This window comes from Lobosporangium transversale (assembly GCF_002105155.1).
Source record: "Lobosporangium transversale strain NRRL 3116 chromosome Unknown BCR41scaffold_42, whole genome shotgun sequence".
NCBI classification, from domain to species: Eukaryota; Fungi; Mortierellomycota; class Mortierellomycetes; order Mortierellales; family Mortierellaceae; genus Lobosporangium; species Lobosporangium transversale.
In genome coordinates, this window is record NW_019029020.1 from 328,180 (window position 1) to 341,805 (window position 13,626).

The 13,626-nt window shown below is 42.9% G+C and overlaps 9 protein-coding genes across 9 annotated transcripts; 6 read left to right on the top strand and 3 right to left on the bottom strand.

Annotated features, from left to right (window-relative positions):
* Nucleotides 1–34: 34 nt before the first annotated feature.
* On the top strand, nucleotides 35–851 carry BCR41DRAFT_162729 (hypothetical protein). Its single transcript, XM_022019668.1, has 2 exons — nucleotides 35–166; nucleotides 256–851. The coding sequence occupies exons 1-2, from the start codon at nucleotides 140–142 to the stop codon at nucleotides 817–819; spliced, it is 591 nt and encodes a 196-aa protein (XP_021877961.1). The 5' UTR covers nucleotides 35–139; the 3' UTR covers nucleotides 820–851.
* A 221-nt stretch (nucleotides 852–1,072) lies between these two features.
* Nucleotides 1,073–2,349, top strand: BCR41DRAFT_162723 (hypothetical protein). Its single transcript, XM_022019667.1, has one exon. The coding sequence runs from the start codon at nucleotides 1,284–1,286 to the stop codon at nucleotides 2,085–2,087; it is 804 nt and encodes a 267-aa protein (XP_021877962.1). The 5' UTR covers nucleotides 1,073–1,283; the 3' UTR covers nucleotides 2,088–2,349.
* A 277-nt stretch (nucleotides 2,350–2,626) lies between these two features.
* BCR41DRAFT_360394 (thioredoxin-like protein) lies at nucleotides 2,627–3,716 on the bottom strand. Its single transcript, XM_022025351.1, has 3 exons — nucleotides 3,603–3,716; nucleotides 2,939–3,471; nucleotides 2,627–2,841 (listed from the first exon to the last, which is right to left on the bottom strand). Exons 1-3 carry the CDS (start codon nucleotides 3,663–3,665, stop codon nucleotides 2,760–2,762), a joined length of 678 nt encoding a protein of 225 aa, XP_021877963.1. The 5' UTR covers nucleotides 3,666–3,716; the 3' UTR covers nucleotides 2,627–2,759.
* A 444-nt stretch (nucleotides 3,717–4,160) lies between these two features.
* Nucleotides 4,161–6,483, bottom strand: BCR41DRAFT_340409 (hypothetical protein). Its single transcript, XM_022022191.1, has one exon. The coding sequence runs from the start codon at nucleotides 6,102–6,104 to the stop codon at nucleotides 4,263–4,265; it is 1,842 nt and encodes a 613-aa protein (XP_021877964.1). The 5' UTR covers nucleotides 6,105–6,483; the 3' UTR covers nucleotides 4,161–4,262.
* Nucleotides 6,484–6,592: 109 nt separating this feature from the next.
* Nucleotides 6,593–8,527, bottom strand: BCR41DRAFT_360398 (GRASP55/65 PDZ-like domain-domain-containing protein). Its single transcript, XM_022025352.1, has 6 exons — nucleotides 8,440–8,527; nucleotides 8,127–8,304; nucleotides 7,921–8,033; nucleotides 7,657–7,836; nucleotides 7,504–7,568; nucleotides 6,593–7,392 (listed from the first exon to the last, which is right to left on the bottom strand). The coding sequence occupies exons 1-6, from the start codon at nucleotides 8,497–8,499 to the stop codon at nucleotides 6,627–6,629; spliced, it is 1,362 nt and encodes a 453-aa protein (XP_021877965.1). The 5' UTR covers nucleotides 8,500–8,527; the 3' UTR covers nucleotides 6,593–6,626.
* Nucleotides 8,528–9,063: 536 nt separating this feature from the next.
* On the top strand, nucleotides 9,064–10,002 carry BCR41DRAFT_424886 (transmembrane protein 6/97). The gene is made up of 2 exons (XM_022030499.1): nucleotides 9,064–9,287; nucleotides 9,400–10,002. The coding sequence occupies exons 1-2, from the start codon at nucleotides 9,131–9,133 to the stop codon at nucleotides 9,789–9,791; spliced, it is 549 nt and encodes a 182-aa protein (XP_021877966.1). The 5' UTR covers nucleotides 9,064–9,130; the 3' UTR covers nucleotides 9,792–10,002.
* Nucleotides 10,003–10,046: 44 nt separating this feature from the next.
* BCR41DRAFT_360401 (hypothetical protein) lies at nucleotides 10,047–10,872 on the top strand. The gene has a single exon (XM_022025353.1). The coding sequence runs from the start codon at nucleotides 10,119–10,121 to the stop codon at nucleotides 10,851–10,853; it is 735 nt and encodes a 244-aa protein (XP_021877967.1). The 5' UTR covers nucleotides 10,047–10,118; the 3' UTR covers nucleotides 10,854–10,872.
* Nucleotides 10,873–11,338: 466 nt separating this feature from the next.
* On the top strand, nucleotides 11,339–12,526 carry BCR41DRAFT_399807 (hypothetical protein; the record flags this gene model as incomplete). The annotated part of the gene is made up of 1 exon (XM_022029094.1): nucleotides 11,339–12,526. The coding sequence occupies one exon, from the start codon at nucleotides 11,339–11,341 to the stop codon at nucleotides 12,524–12,526; it is 1,188 nt and encodes a 395-aa protein (XP_021877968.1).
* A 218-nt stretch (nucleotides 12,527–12,744) lies between these two features.
* On the top strand, nucleotides 12,745–13,620 carry BCR41DRAFT_373737 (hypothetical protein; the record flags this gene model as incomplete). Its single annotated transcript, XM_022026808.1, has 3 exons — nucleotides 12,745–12,979; nucleotides 13,070–13,348; nucleotides 13,457–13,620. The coding sequence occupies 3 exons, from the start codon at nucleotides 12,745–12,747 to the stop codon at nucleotides 13,618–13,620; spliced, it is 678 nt and encodes a 225-aa protein (XP_021877969.1).
* Nucleotides 13,621–13,626: the final 6 nt, after the last annotated feature.

The following is a 13,626-nucleotide window of genomic DNA, read 5'->3' on the forward strand; positions in this document are numbered from 1 at the left end:
TGGCACCAAATGACAAAAAAACATGCCTTTCATTCTTTCCGAATCCAGAAGTTGTTTCTCATGAGCCTTCGCATGCGAAAAGAATTACATTTTAAACATTAGCGTTGACCAGACTGTCATTCTAGCGCAAGAGCGTATTATGCACCAATCACTGAAGCATAAGCTGGTAGGACAAGCAGCTGCATTGGAATGGTTTTTCTGAAGGGAGCCCAAGAAAAGTACTATATTAACAGACGTCCTTTGTGCGTCTAATAGGATGCTCCAGAGGACGAGAATTATCGTCCACGGACGCGTAAATCCATAGGCAGGCCTTCGCCTAGTTCTTATCACAATGTAAATGATCCAAAGCAGTCGACGGCCACAGTGCTCCATGATCAACTGACGTCTACTGTGGAATCTGAGCATTTGTCCCTGCGGAACTTAGTGGCGCCCCCTACAGGCTCTATAACATCTCACTCGAATTCGGCAACCTCACGCACCAACCAACGCATAATGAATGCGAAGACATCATTTTCACGACCTGAGCGTAAAACAATGGCTGTATCTCAGGTCTCGAAACACTTCGTCTTCGAAGCAGCTATCTCTGGAAAACCAACCCAAAGTACACAAAGATTTAGCCAATTTTCCATCCGCCCAGCCATAACAGACACTATTCCTGTCTCTCGAGCAACAAGGCGACAATTTGATCCGTCAAAAATCAAGAGGTCATCAGAGTTTGCAAAAAACTTCATCCTCCCAACCCCTAATAACAACGCCACCGCCACAAAAAGCAAAAGGAAGGATAAGTTCAACCCGCCGCTTGTGAGGTATGAGCTGTAGACAAACCTTTTTTTCTTTTATATTGAATTGTGATTCTAGTGTCCACCATCCACTAACTGGGTTTTCGAGTGTTTTCTAGTGGAGGCTATGCAGAAACCCTGGTAAACCTGATGGCATACCATAAATCTGAACACACGATGTGGGCAAATGCAGCATTTAGACAAGGTATGAGAATGATATTTCATTAGAATCAGTGGGGAAAACAGATCTGTCATTAATATATACATACATGTACATGTCCCAAACACTCTGTAGACAAAGTATTTGGATCCACAGAACCGATAGGTATAATTGAAATCACATACATTTCCAAGAATCATAATCTACAATGGGCTCTATGCAAAATTATTCAGAGTAAAAACAGCAAACCACCATTCGATATTACTTTTAATCAGGAGGTACAGGCAGAGTTTCATCAACCAATAGATGCGAGGACCCAACCTATCTGTGAGGGGCAGAAGCAAATGCCCCAGACTGCCGAATATGAATTTGTGAGCTCGGCGCCATCACAAGATCAAAGTAATATCATCGAGGTCGATTCTGACCCATTACAGCTTGAAGAGGAAGACTCAATTAGTGGAATAGACAAAGGAATGCATAAGATGGACGTGTTGTTGAGTTCAAAAAGCCCAGTACTCGATAACAGTTTTGACGTTTTTATGGAGGGTCAGCAAAAAGTTCGAGTGCAGCCTGATTCCAATCTGAACACTATTTGTGAAGAAGAGCCCGACACAGTACATCAGTTGCAATTCTTGATGAGCTCACAAGGCTCGGAAGAAGGAGCTCAGGATGAGAATGAAAATGAGATAGACCAGATACGCAAGGAGTTTATGCAACAACGGCAGTTGCTTTGTGAAGCAAAACATACATTGAAAAGTACTACCATATCGTGCGGAAGTAAAACCAATGTCAACGACGAAATCCGGAATGGTAACGCTGCCTTTAGTAGTGATTGTGCCTTGTCAAAAGCAGCAGAAGCGATTAGCGGTACTTACGATAGGTCATTGAATCTGGGGAATCGATACGTGTCGGAGTCCGTCCAAGATGCTACAGAGAACTCTTCTTCCTTCGTCGAACCTAAGAATCCAGGATCAAGTCTCGTTATCATATTTTCAAATCTTTTTGACTGGTCTGCGCTTAAAGTTAATGATAAAGTTGAGATACATGAGCCTTGTAGAAAAATCGCGATACCTGGCCTCAGTATGGTAGCCTATGGGTCCGCAGTGTGGATTGCTGAGCGGTACAAAGTCATATCGAATCAGCGCTGAGTATGCACATTTTACAGTTATATGTGAACCTCGCATTCATTATTTCATAAAAATTTATGATACATTCATGCCCAACTTTTTGTCCTGTTGCTTCTACATCTTATTATACTTGCATTAACCGCCGTTGTCGAGCGTCCTCTGAATTACTTTTGGATGGTCTCTTTGCCATCTTTCATTTAAAACCGTGTCTGCACAAACGTGTCCAAGCATTAGACCACTATCAACATCATCCTTAGGAAATTCTGGACTTGACATCTATTTTTCTGTGGCATTATTCAAGACCAGAGTGGGCTTGGTCTCAGATAAGAATAGAAGGAGTTTTGAAAATCATCCGCATTGAAATATTTTGATGCTTCTCACCACAATGACAGTTGTTGGTGCAGCTATATTGGTTTCATATTTGTACCTGGTTTGATATCAGCTCATTGGAACCTGAATTGATCCTGACTTTAGTTGATGAGCGAAACATCAACTGGAGTCAAGTCTATCCAAAAAGGAAGCCAACACAAGTTCCTAAATTCTATCCCAGAGTAAACAGAGTCGTCATCAAGGGATAGCTTTATTTAGTTATAAAAAAGAACTATTCATAATATTCACGTATTTGCCATAACAGAAAGGGAAGCCATATCTTTCTGATAGAAAGCAACTTCACATTCTCTAGTAATACTTGAATTACGTCTTGGCAATGAGTTGCGCACGTGGAGCCAATTTGGCCTCTTCCAGCGTTTGTTGCAAAGCCGAGCCCTCATATACCCTAAGTAAAAGGCGGCAGACATCAACGATGTCAAACATGTACAACCTAGTATTCATTAGCGTATAAATACATTGAGCCTATTTCCTTAAATACTTACATCTTTGGAAAATTGGTCATTAATGAGAACCCGGGAGCATTGATTCCTCTAGCGTTCAAGTTGGCCCTGACAAACTCATAGACCTGTTGTAACGTGTGTGAAGGCTCAAAGTCACCACGAACCATGGACCCATCTGGCAATCGAATTTGAATCTGGCAAGCGCCACCTGGTCCATCTACGGTCTCGGTATTTACAAATGGAGTCGCGCCATCGTAGGCGCTGCTACTGCTGCCACTGCTACTGCCGCCCAACGTCTGCCCCACACCTGAGAAAACATTGCCATCGTCGTGCTTCTTGATTAAGGCCTGAATCTGGCCTACATCTGCTCCTACAATTCGCCCAACTTCTGAACCATTCTTCATAAAAACGATTGTGGGCATGGCGGATATTTCATATGATCCAGCGCATTCTTTTGCCTGGTCCACATCCATCTTTGCAAAGATAACTGACTTGTGCTTCTTTTCAAGCTCTTCAAGTATGGGAGCTAGAGTCCTGCATGGTCCACACCATGTTGCAAAAAAGTCGACAACAACCTACCATTTAATGGATACGCCAGTGAAAAGGAAAAAAAAAAAAAAAAAAAAGCAGTGAGCCTTTAGTGAAATGTAGAGTACAAGTGCTTGTAAACGTGTCGAGTTGCCTTTATCCCGAATGTTTTATTTACAAGTTTGCGGCCTGCTGAATTCAACACATTGTTGAGCTCGGATCCCGAGCTAACTTGTTTCATTAGGAAGGATAAAAGACGTAAGAATAGAGGAAATGAAATAGTCGATGATGTAGAAAAAGTGGATGTAAAGGTCCATTTCTAATTCAAGAATATAATGTTATTCGAAGGTCTGTGCGACAGTTGTCCTATTTTGCTTTTTATCCAGTGATTGATGCATCTGATGCACAGAATATTACGAAAACTTTGGTAAACGTGTTCCAGACATTTCTTGGGTAATTAGCTTTATGAAATAAAAACAAGAGGCGAAGAATATAATATACAACGTATCGAGTCAATTAAGTAACTAAACGCACCCAGTAATAAAAAGTTTTGATGGCAGGCCGCGTGTAGACTTATAGCTGATGGATAATATGTTTTTTTTGAAATTATACTCAAGCGATGGATATGATAATAGAAAAGGATTCTACACGGCCATGTCTCTGGAGTCTGCCAGGGACATCCGAGATATGAACCATTCACATTAAAATTTAAACAATATAATCGAACTTAATCTGAGCCAATACAACAAACACTATGTATTTATTTATTATTGTTGCTAATTCGTTGTTCTTGATTCTGCTTTATAAACCTTTTGGGCCTACATAATATTCATCAAAGTTAGGTTAGCGTCTCGTCCCCGCTAGGGATCAGTGAGCCTGTTGACTCTGGTCCAGCCGAAGCCAAGGTCATTGTCGAAGGATTCGCTGAAACCGCTTGTTTGGATTCTTCATCTGCATGTTCCGAGATGTTATCAACTACGCTGTTCGTGTTAAGCGCTCTCGTCTTGTCTTCAGAAACCTTGCGAGATGATGCGCGCGATGAAAAATCATCGATTGCACTAGTAGATTGTGGTCTTGAAAGTGGTTCCGCCCGTTCATTTTTGGGTGTTGTAATTGGTGTGACAGACGCAATTGATCCTGAATCACTGGCTTCTGCTCGATGATAAACCCCTTCTGGCCACTCCCCGGAGGGGCCCATATTACCAATAGATTGTGTGGCTATACCAAGCTCTGCAAGCATGATTGGGAGCACTCCTGAACGTGCATAGAACATTTGTAGTCGAAGACGAAGGCATTCTGAGTATAGGTCCTCAATTGCACGAGATGCATATAGGCCGGCGCGGACGTTCCGAATGAAAATGTAGAACTCACAAACGGCTACCAAACGGTCTCGACAAAATCGATCGATGAACGACCATTCGTCGGAAGTCGCTATGCGATACCGATGGCTTAGGGGTCCTGCGCGTCCACAGGCCTGACAGCCTCCCTTAGGTGCCTGATACATAGCATACTGCGTCTGTAGTCGCTCCCAGAGCATGTTCTTGTTAGAAATGGAATTGCGCGCAGGTGAAGGTGGTTGTTGAGCTGCTAGAATCATACGTTCGTATTCCTTGACTTGCTCTGGCGTCGCTTCCTCGATATAACACGTGTTGGAACAGATGCCTTCTGTAAGTTTCCTAGCTGAAATCCTGGGGTTGTTTCCGAATCGTAGGCACGGTTCTACATCCTCGTCTTGACAATGTCGCATGAAAGGCAAACTATGAATCTTTGCCAAGCGCACTGACGCACTTTGCGTAACAAATTCCTTGAATTCTTGGATTAATTGGCCATCGATAGCTATTGCAGTCTCCGGCCCCGGTGATGCTGGCTGTTCAATCTCCGAGATCCTGCTCAAGCCAAATAATTGAGCAAGATCAACGCTTCCACGGTCTGAAGGATTGGTTGAAGAGCGTTTACTCTGCGGTCGTGACTCCATCATAGACTCCATTTTTGCCTTAAGCTCCTTGAGCTGGGAAGTCTCGGCTGCGAGTCGCTCCTGAGCGTCTTTCAGCTCGAGTTCGAGATGTTTCCGTTTCAACTCAAGTTGATGCCTTGCTCTCGCCTCTGATGCCACCATACCGTTGGCCTCTTCAAATAATGTGCGACTGAGCTCCTCCAACTCATTTTCAACCATTTCTTTGGCATGTTGCATCTCGGCGACTTTCTCGATCTCGTCCACATATTTGTCGTTCAGGATTGCTAGATCGCGCTGAACGTTTGAGTGTTCAGATGTTTTTACAGCGAGTGTATTTTCAAGCTCTTCAACTTTTTGACGGAGCATCCGCGTTTCTGCCGACTCAGACGTAGCTCGTGCCTGTGCCTCCTCCAGATGTTTTTGAGTGCGCTCCTGCTCCTCAAGCAATCGCGCGTGTTCCATCGCTGCTTCCGCCCAAGCAGGGATTGTACGCTGACAAATACCGCAGGTCCCATTGGCGTAAGTCCTGTTTACCCTGTGGCAGGGACAGCCTCCTTCAGTGGGGTTATGCACGCTTCCATTTATGTAACCGGAATTGCCACTAGTACTAGTGTTGGTACTGATGTTGCCCTGCTCGCTATTCACACTGTCGGCATTGATGGCATGCGAATCAGCGGTCGAGTCATCAATTGCAACTGTAGCAGCATCGATTTTGTCAGAGTTCATGACGTGGCAATAAAAAGGCAATTGGGTATGTCTCTGTCCAACCTTTCTATGTTTGTTGCTAGCTGTGCTTGAGTTGGCTCCCTTTCGTTAGTTCTGTGATTGAATGACTGAGAAGTGCGGTATGATTTACAAATTTTTGAATGAAGTCAAGATCCTAATGGCAACAGACCACTTTTGCAGATGGCTGCGCGTGATGGAAGAATCAATCGGGTAAGATTCTGTAGAGGGAGTGAATGGGGGTGATAAAGAGAAATAAAGGCAGGTCGAGTCAACACCCACTCCACAGTCCTCATCCTATTTGGCTCTTTTGAACTTCTGATGCGCTCTACCACACACACACACACGACAGAGCTGCAGATCCATTGCATGAAATCAACTAACCAGAATGCCAATCCCACGTTTGCATGCACGACATGCAAACAAGTAACTTCTTACTGTTAACTTGTCACTGTGCACAGGCGCGTCTTGTCATACCAAAGCATTAAAGACGGTTTTTTATTATTTGCTTAAGTGAACAACTCATTAATGGCGAAATTGCTGGTGCTGAAATACACCCAACTGGCTAGAAAAGTCCTCGGTGTCTCCTGTACCGAATGGAATATCACCTGAATTGACGTCTTCTACCTTCGTTATTGAGGGAGAGTGCGGTTGATTTCCAATAACCGACGCTTGTGGTTGGCAGTATTGTTGTTGTTGCAGGTTTTCAGCAGGGTCCGTTGACGCTAGACTAGTATGCGGAGTGGACATGCTGGAGTATTTCTCTGCTGTTACTCTTGTGCTTATCGCATTAGGAATGTGATCGTTTCCATGAATGCAAGGTGCTTGTAGCTGCTTCAAGTCTGTGGGTGAAGCGGATTGCCTTGTAGTTATGCCTTTCCCCTGATGCACAGCAGATCGACCATTCCTGGGAACGAATTCATCCTCTGATTCAGGCTCGTCCTCAGCGTCTGGTCGCTCCCCCCGACCAAATCGGAGCGGAGGCAAGCCCTGTTCTCCAGCTTGCTCATGTTCCTCTCCTGTAGCGGCTTTAGCGACCGTACTTTGAAGCGAACCTTCTAGTACCGCACCTGGGTTTAGCCATGGAGGTGAGTGAGGAGGCCGAGGTGTAGGAGCCACAATGTCCAATGATTGTTCACCTGATTGAAAGGATGCAGGCATTGTGTTTCTGTACGAGTTATCAAGAACCATCTCCTGCGATGGAGGATAAGGCAACGATGGAGTTCTTCTGGGGGATCCACCTGCTCCATGATGTATAATAGATCCTTGCCTTGGGAGACGGTGTAGATATCTATAAGCAAAAATAAAAAATAAAAAAAAAAAAAAAAAAAATCGAGCATTAACTGACATTGAGATTCCTTAGGATATAATAATCAAAATAGCATTTCTGAGAACTTCGTACCCGTAGCCAACATCACATCCCAGCAATCCTTCTCCGCCCCATTCTTCATTTGGTATGATGACAATCTATAGAATGCAAATAATAACGACATGATTAATATTGAGGCATTATATGCATCCACAAGAAAAACATATCGAGTGGTGCTCTACTTGCCTCTCTGACATGGTCTGTTTCGGAATTATATACATGCAAGCGAAGTGGCTCGCCTATATTGTCCTCGATGAGATCATATAGATCCCCTTCGCCTCGCATAATGCCATAAGGTGTGCCAATAACATAGTCCGTATGCGCGCACAGTCCTGCCTTTTCAGCTGGTGACCCATGAGCAACATCCTATTGAATGACAAAGCGATTTTTGTCGTTAACATATGTGCAACCCACACATGGTACTCACAAGCTGATTAGCATCATTAGTACCAGAATATGCCAGACGACATCATTCGCTGCATCAAACATGCAAAATCGAATGCTACATCCGATCAATCCACCTTTTCCATCCCCCCAGTTCCTTGTAGGGATCATCTCAACTCCTATTTTTGATAAAAACATGGGATCATATATGATCAGTGTACAATGTAGTAGCCGAACAAAAGACAAGGTTTTTCACTAAATCAGCTGCCTACTTCTACCAGCTTGCTCTCGAGTCGAATAAACATCTAGCATGACAGGTCTGCCTTCGTTCGCTTGCATCTGTTCTTGAAGATAGGTACTTTCGGTGTTTAGACGCACACCATTAATTGCCACAATGTAGTCAAAAAAAGGGCGGATGCCTGCCTTGAATGCGGGGGAGCCCTCTTTGACCTTCATGATCAACGAAGAATTGGATATCCAGACAAGTAGTGAGAAACCGAGGTAACGCGTAAGAACGCGCACTAAGTACAAGGCTCGCGTAAGGTGGTCAATAATTCTTTTAACTTGAGATTAAAGTTGTTTTACCCTGAGGACATGATATCCCAGGCGGTGTCGACCCTCCTCCCCAGAAGTTGTGTTTCCCATGTTCCGACGCAGACTCTTGGCTGGTAATGTTTAATGGGTGAGAAAAAATTGTTCTAAATGAGATTACATTCTGTCTGCTTCTTGGGAGCTTCACGTGACCAATGGTATACTCCAAAAGGAGGCAAATGGTAATTCAAGTTCTTGAGAAAAAGGCCCTCATAGATGCAACATGTGCTTGCTCCCCAAGCTATGTGAAAGCACCGCTCCGCCCATGCTTAAAGAAGCTATTAGCAAGTTACCGAGCAATGAAAAGTTCAAGCACTTTTCCCTCTTATTGACGTGGTTGGCGAGAATAATGGATACAACAGTGATTATGATATTAACTATCATATTGCTCTGATGCTATGCTCCATCAGTCTAATAAGCACGATACAGATCGCTTATCTTACCTATAGCCCTCCTTCTAAAGAAGCGGTCGAAATGACAACGAAAAACTAAAGATCAATGGTAGACATAACATGACCTTGTCGTCCATGTGTGTCTCCATTTCAGACAGAAATACATGTTGAGCTTGTTACTGATAGATGAGAGAAAATTTTAAGTATGACAAAATTTGACAGTTGCAACTTCATCTTTTTCTTTGAATCATTATTCATCACATCATCAAAAAAAAGATCCTTCGTGTTAAAAAATGTCATCTACAAGAGTGCCTTTGACTGAAAGGCCAAAAGACCTTGCCATGTTTATTTACTTTGTCACGCATATCCCTACTACTATATTAATGGATATAGTCCCGCTGTACCCAAGCTTCATGAAGCCCTATGTCCAACCGTTGGTTCAGTTCACTGGTAAATATTCAGTGTTTTACTAGACTTTTCTCTGAATCATTTGACATGAACGCTGAAGGACATTTTTTTTTTTTTTTTTTTTTTTTTTTAATTTACCCATACAATTCAACAGAGTATTATGTCGACACCTACAAGGACCCATTTATTGCAGATAGATCTCTCATTTGGTTTAACACGTTTTTGCACATGGAGGGACTTATTCAATTGCCTATCTTTTTCTTTGCTGCTTGGGGCTTATACCACAATAAGAGAAGTATTGCTCTGTGGATCTGCGTTTATGCTGCTCATGTTATCACGACGGTATTGCCTTGCATCGCTACCCTGAACTTTGGCACGGCTAAGGATTTCCCATTCCATATCACGGATAAACAAAAACTGTTTTTGATCAGTCTTTACACGCCATGGTTCTTGTTCCCAGCCTGGATGTTGTATGAATGCTTTCACCGTGTCCGATCTAACGAAAGAAGTATTGTCTCCTCCCAGGCCGACAAAAAACAACAATGACGATGATCCATGACGAGGACGAAAACATTTGTTCTAGATGCTATTAGCTACGCGCATGAATTAAACGAGTAGATAGTTGGCATATCTGTACGTGTGTGTAATTTGATTCTTTTTTGTGCCAAAGCGTGGGTGTTTTTTCTTTTTTGGTGTTTATTGATGCAGGGTGCTTGACTAGCTCAAATATCAAATAAACATCCCAGCTTGTTGGGGCAACACATTCCTTTTTTTTTTTTTTTTTTTTTTTTTTTTTTTCGCACACATTTTATTTTCTCTCTCCACAACCTGTCCACACTTCTGAACATTACATCCACTTCGTTGCTATTCACAATGACCACTGTCAAAAGTAGATTCGACGCTACCTCTACAGGCGCTCAGCAACAAACAGATGATCCTTGGCTATCGACTTATTCACGAGCACTCTGCTCCATTTATCCTAAAGACGAGGAGGACTGTTGGGATTACCTTCTTTCTTCACAACCCACAAGTGTCTTTTCAAAGTCACTTGATGAGTCCACTCAGCCTTCTAGTATCCCGAATAAAGCTGACAGGCCACTGTTAGGCAGTTCAGAGAAGATGAGTAGTTCTCCCTCCAATATGTTATCGCTTTCATCCTCCTCGATTTCACCACACCCAATGGACTCTGGCAGTACAAATTTAAGTAGTAGTAAGGGTATTGATTCACTACTCGCACCTTTGAGTCCTGGAAGCATTCCCCATACGTTATGCAAAATTGGATTTGACTGTATTGACTACTTCACATCCACACAAGACGATCTGGAGTCCGAAGTCCCTAAGCCAACATCCTCACCCAATAATCCCCACATGACCGGTCCAGCATATACAAGTCGTATGCTAGAATGTCTCAATGAAGCTGATTGGAGGACTGATATTGCTGCTGCAGTCTGCGGCAAGCGGACTGCGGCTCTTGAACGAAAACGAGCTCTATCACGGACCACAAGTCAAGAAGATGTCATGGCTACATCTGAAACTTTTGCGAGTGACGATCCCTGGTTACAAACACTTGATCGACTGGCACGGTGGGAGGAGGTAGCCTATCGCTGATTCTTTTAATAAATTTCTCCATAAAGTTATATTGAACTTTGTTCGTGATTTTTATACTCACCTTAAAGGTTGAGTTGCAGAGTTTTTGATGTGCTCTATCAGTTGTATATACTCTCTATGCACCAGCTCTTTCACAACTTATGCCGTTTCATTTAGAAAAATGATTAAGACATAAGTGAATGAACAGTTTTAATTGACTACTATTCAATTCAAGTAATCAACATTATCCAACGCTTGACATAAGGAAAGAGGATATTCAAATTGTTGCTACATCTTAATGAGAGGAGTCATAGAATTAATTCAATTTGAAATGTAGAAATCTTATTATGATATCACTTTGTTCAATACTTGGGCAAAGCCTCGGAAGGTACCCTTAATTTTTTTTTTTTTTTTTTTTTTTTTTTTGCTCCACGTTACTTGTAAACAACGCCTGTGTGAATCTCTACAGTTTGCATCTCTCGCTACCTGAAGTATAAACCATCGTCATGTCAACCTCAGTTAGTGTCTCAGTAAGCTCATGTAAAGGCTCTAGCTCCCGACTACTCGTTTACATTGATTGTAAGCGACCCATGAGGCTCGGTCAAGCGACTGGCAAAAGCGTGCCCTCTTACATGCAACAAAAACGCCTTGGACACACATGGATCTCGGGCCACCCTCATAGTATCCTTTACAAACCTTTTACACCCTGCAATAAGACTGCTGTAGCCGGAAAACGAAATAATATCAGCAAATGTAGCACTGGTACAAGTGAAATCCATGGTTTGAACAACAATGGAAGCTCGTCATCCTTCTCTTCCTTTTTCTTGGACTTTGCTGGAAACAGCCGCTATCAAGCTTATAACCTTGCACGCTTCTCAACATTCTCAGTTGCATCGTCGCCCTCATCACCAGCTTCATCACTAAAAGCTTCATCCTCGATAAAAACGTCCGAGACAAAGGATACCGATGCGACACAGGGCACCGGTGACAAAACTTCTACAGGTTCCAGTACGGAAGGATCTCATTCAAACTCCGCAACGGCCGATTCACAATCACCATCAACTTCAACTTCCACAACTGCATTCAACAATGAACAACACTATGACGATAAGGACGATGCCTGGGCAGTTAACGAAAGTTATTCAGGACACAGTGGCCACAGTTTTTCGTCGTTGTCGACCCCCACAGCAACTGCCCATCCTGATGCGACTTCAGAGTCTTCATCATCAACATCTATTTCGAATGGTACGATATCAAGCAGTGGAGCAAAGGACGAAATTGATGTCGATTATAAAGAGTCTCAGGTGCTGCCACAACCATCAATGTCTTCATTTAAAACTCCTGCTGCTATTCAAGCGTCATGGCACCGCACTTCCGAATCCTTGCCTTCTGTGACTACCCCGAATGGAACTTCAGTCTTATCAAACTCTTCGAGTAAAGCAGGAGGGCTCGATCTGAGTTCCAGTACACTTGTTCAACAAATGCTCTTTAAGGAGCGTGTACCCCACGTAGATAGTTCAGACGATGAGGAAAATAGTTGGAGGAAGTCAAATCAAGGTAATCTAATGGACAGCAGTTATAAATCTCAAGAGCAGCTAAAAAATCCAAACTCACCTATTCAGCATGGCGATGACAGTCATTCGGTCTGGGATGATGTGGATCATTTGCTGGAACAAAAGCGAAGCCATGCCTGAGATATGTACATTTTTGAATAACTCATCAGAGTCACATCGTGCCTATAATTGTTGTGTCTTTGATTGCAAGCACACTACAATAAAATTTTTTATTGGATGTTGTATATGGGACTTGTCAATAGTGCTTTAACATGCTTTTATCCTCTATTACCTAAATACTCTGGTTTGTAGAAAATTTTACAGACAACAATGAACCTGACGAGGGGACTGCCATAACAATGGGTTCTTCTGCTGTGAGTCCTTCATTGACGTCGATGATACTTAATCAAGGCAATAGCGCTGAGCCCCACTTAAGTGATGCAGTAACCGCCATCGTCAAGGATCAAAACAATAAAGCGAAAGCTGAAGATGGATCTAATGAGGAAGATCATATTTCAAAGCTAGATATTAGAGTTGGTATTGTCCGCTCAGTTTCGGCACACCCAGGTGCTGAATCTCTTTACATTGAGCAAGGTTAGAAGATCCAATCATACGTAGCTCTACGATACACGTTGCAGCTGAAAGCAGTAATTGATTTATTTCTTGCTGCCATTTAATTCTCAGTGGATTTAGGCGACAAAGAAGCCGACGTGCCAAAGGAACCTAGAACCATTGTCAGCGGTCTTGTGCGTTATGTCCCCAAGGATTATCTAGAAGGCCGCGCTGTAATTGTAGTTGGAAATATGAAGCCATCCAAGCTACGAGGCGTTGTATCAGAGGGTATGCTTTTATGTGCCATGGAGCAGGACTTGAATGGCGAGGTCATCAAAGTGGGGTTATTAGAGCCTGCAGAAGGGAGCCGGCCAGGAGATAAGATCACTTTCGAGGGATACACTGATGAAGGTCAGTGTTTTTACATGGGATGTGACCACGCTATACTCTTTCAAGTTATTTATTTTTATTTTATCCACGTTATGCTAATTCTGTCCGTGTGTTAACGATTCCAAATAGCCACTATACCAGCAGCTGTACTTACTCCAAAACGCAAATGGTTTGAGAAATCACGTGTGCATTTCTATGTCAAAAATGGTGTCGCATACTACAAGGGGTCTCCTTTTAAATCAGCTCAGGGCCTTGTTCGCTGTAAAACTATTTCTGAAGGACAAATATCGTAGAGTCAG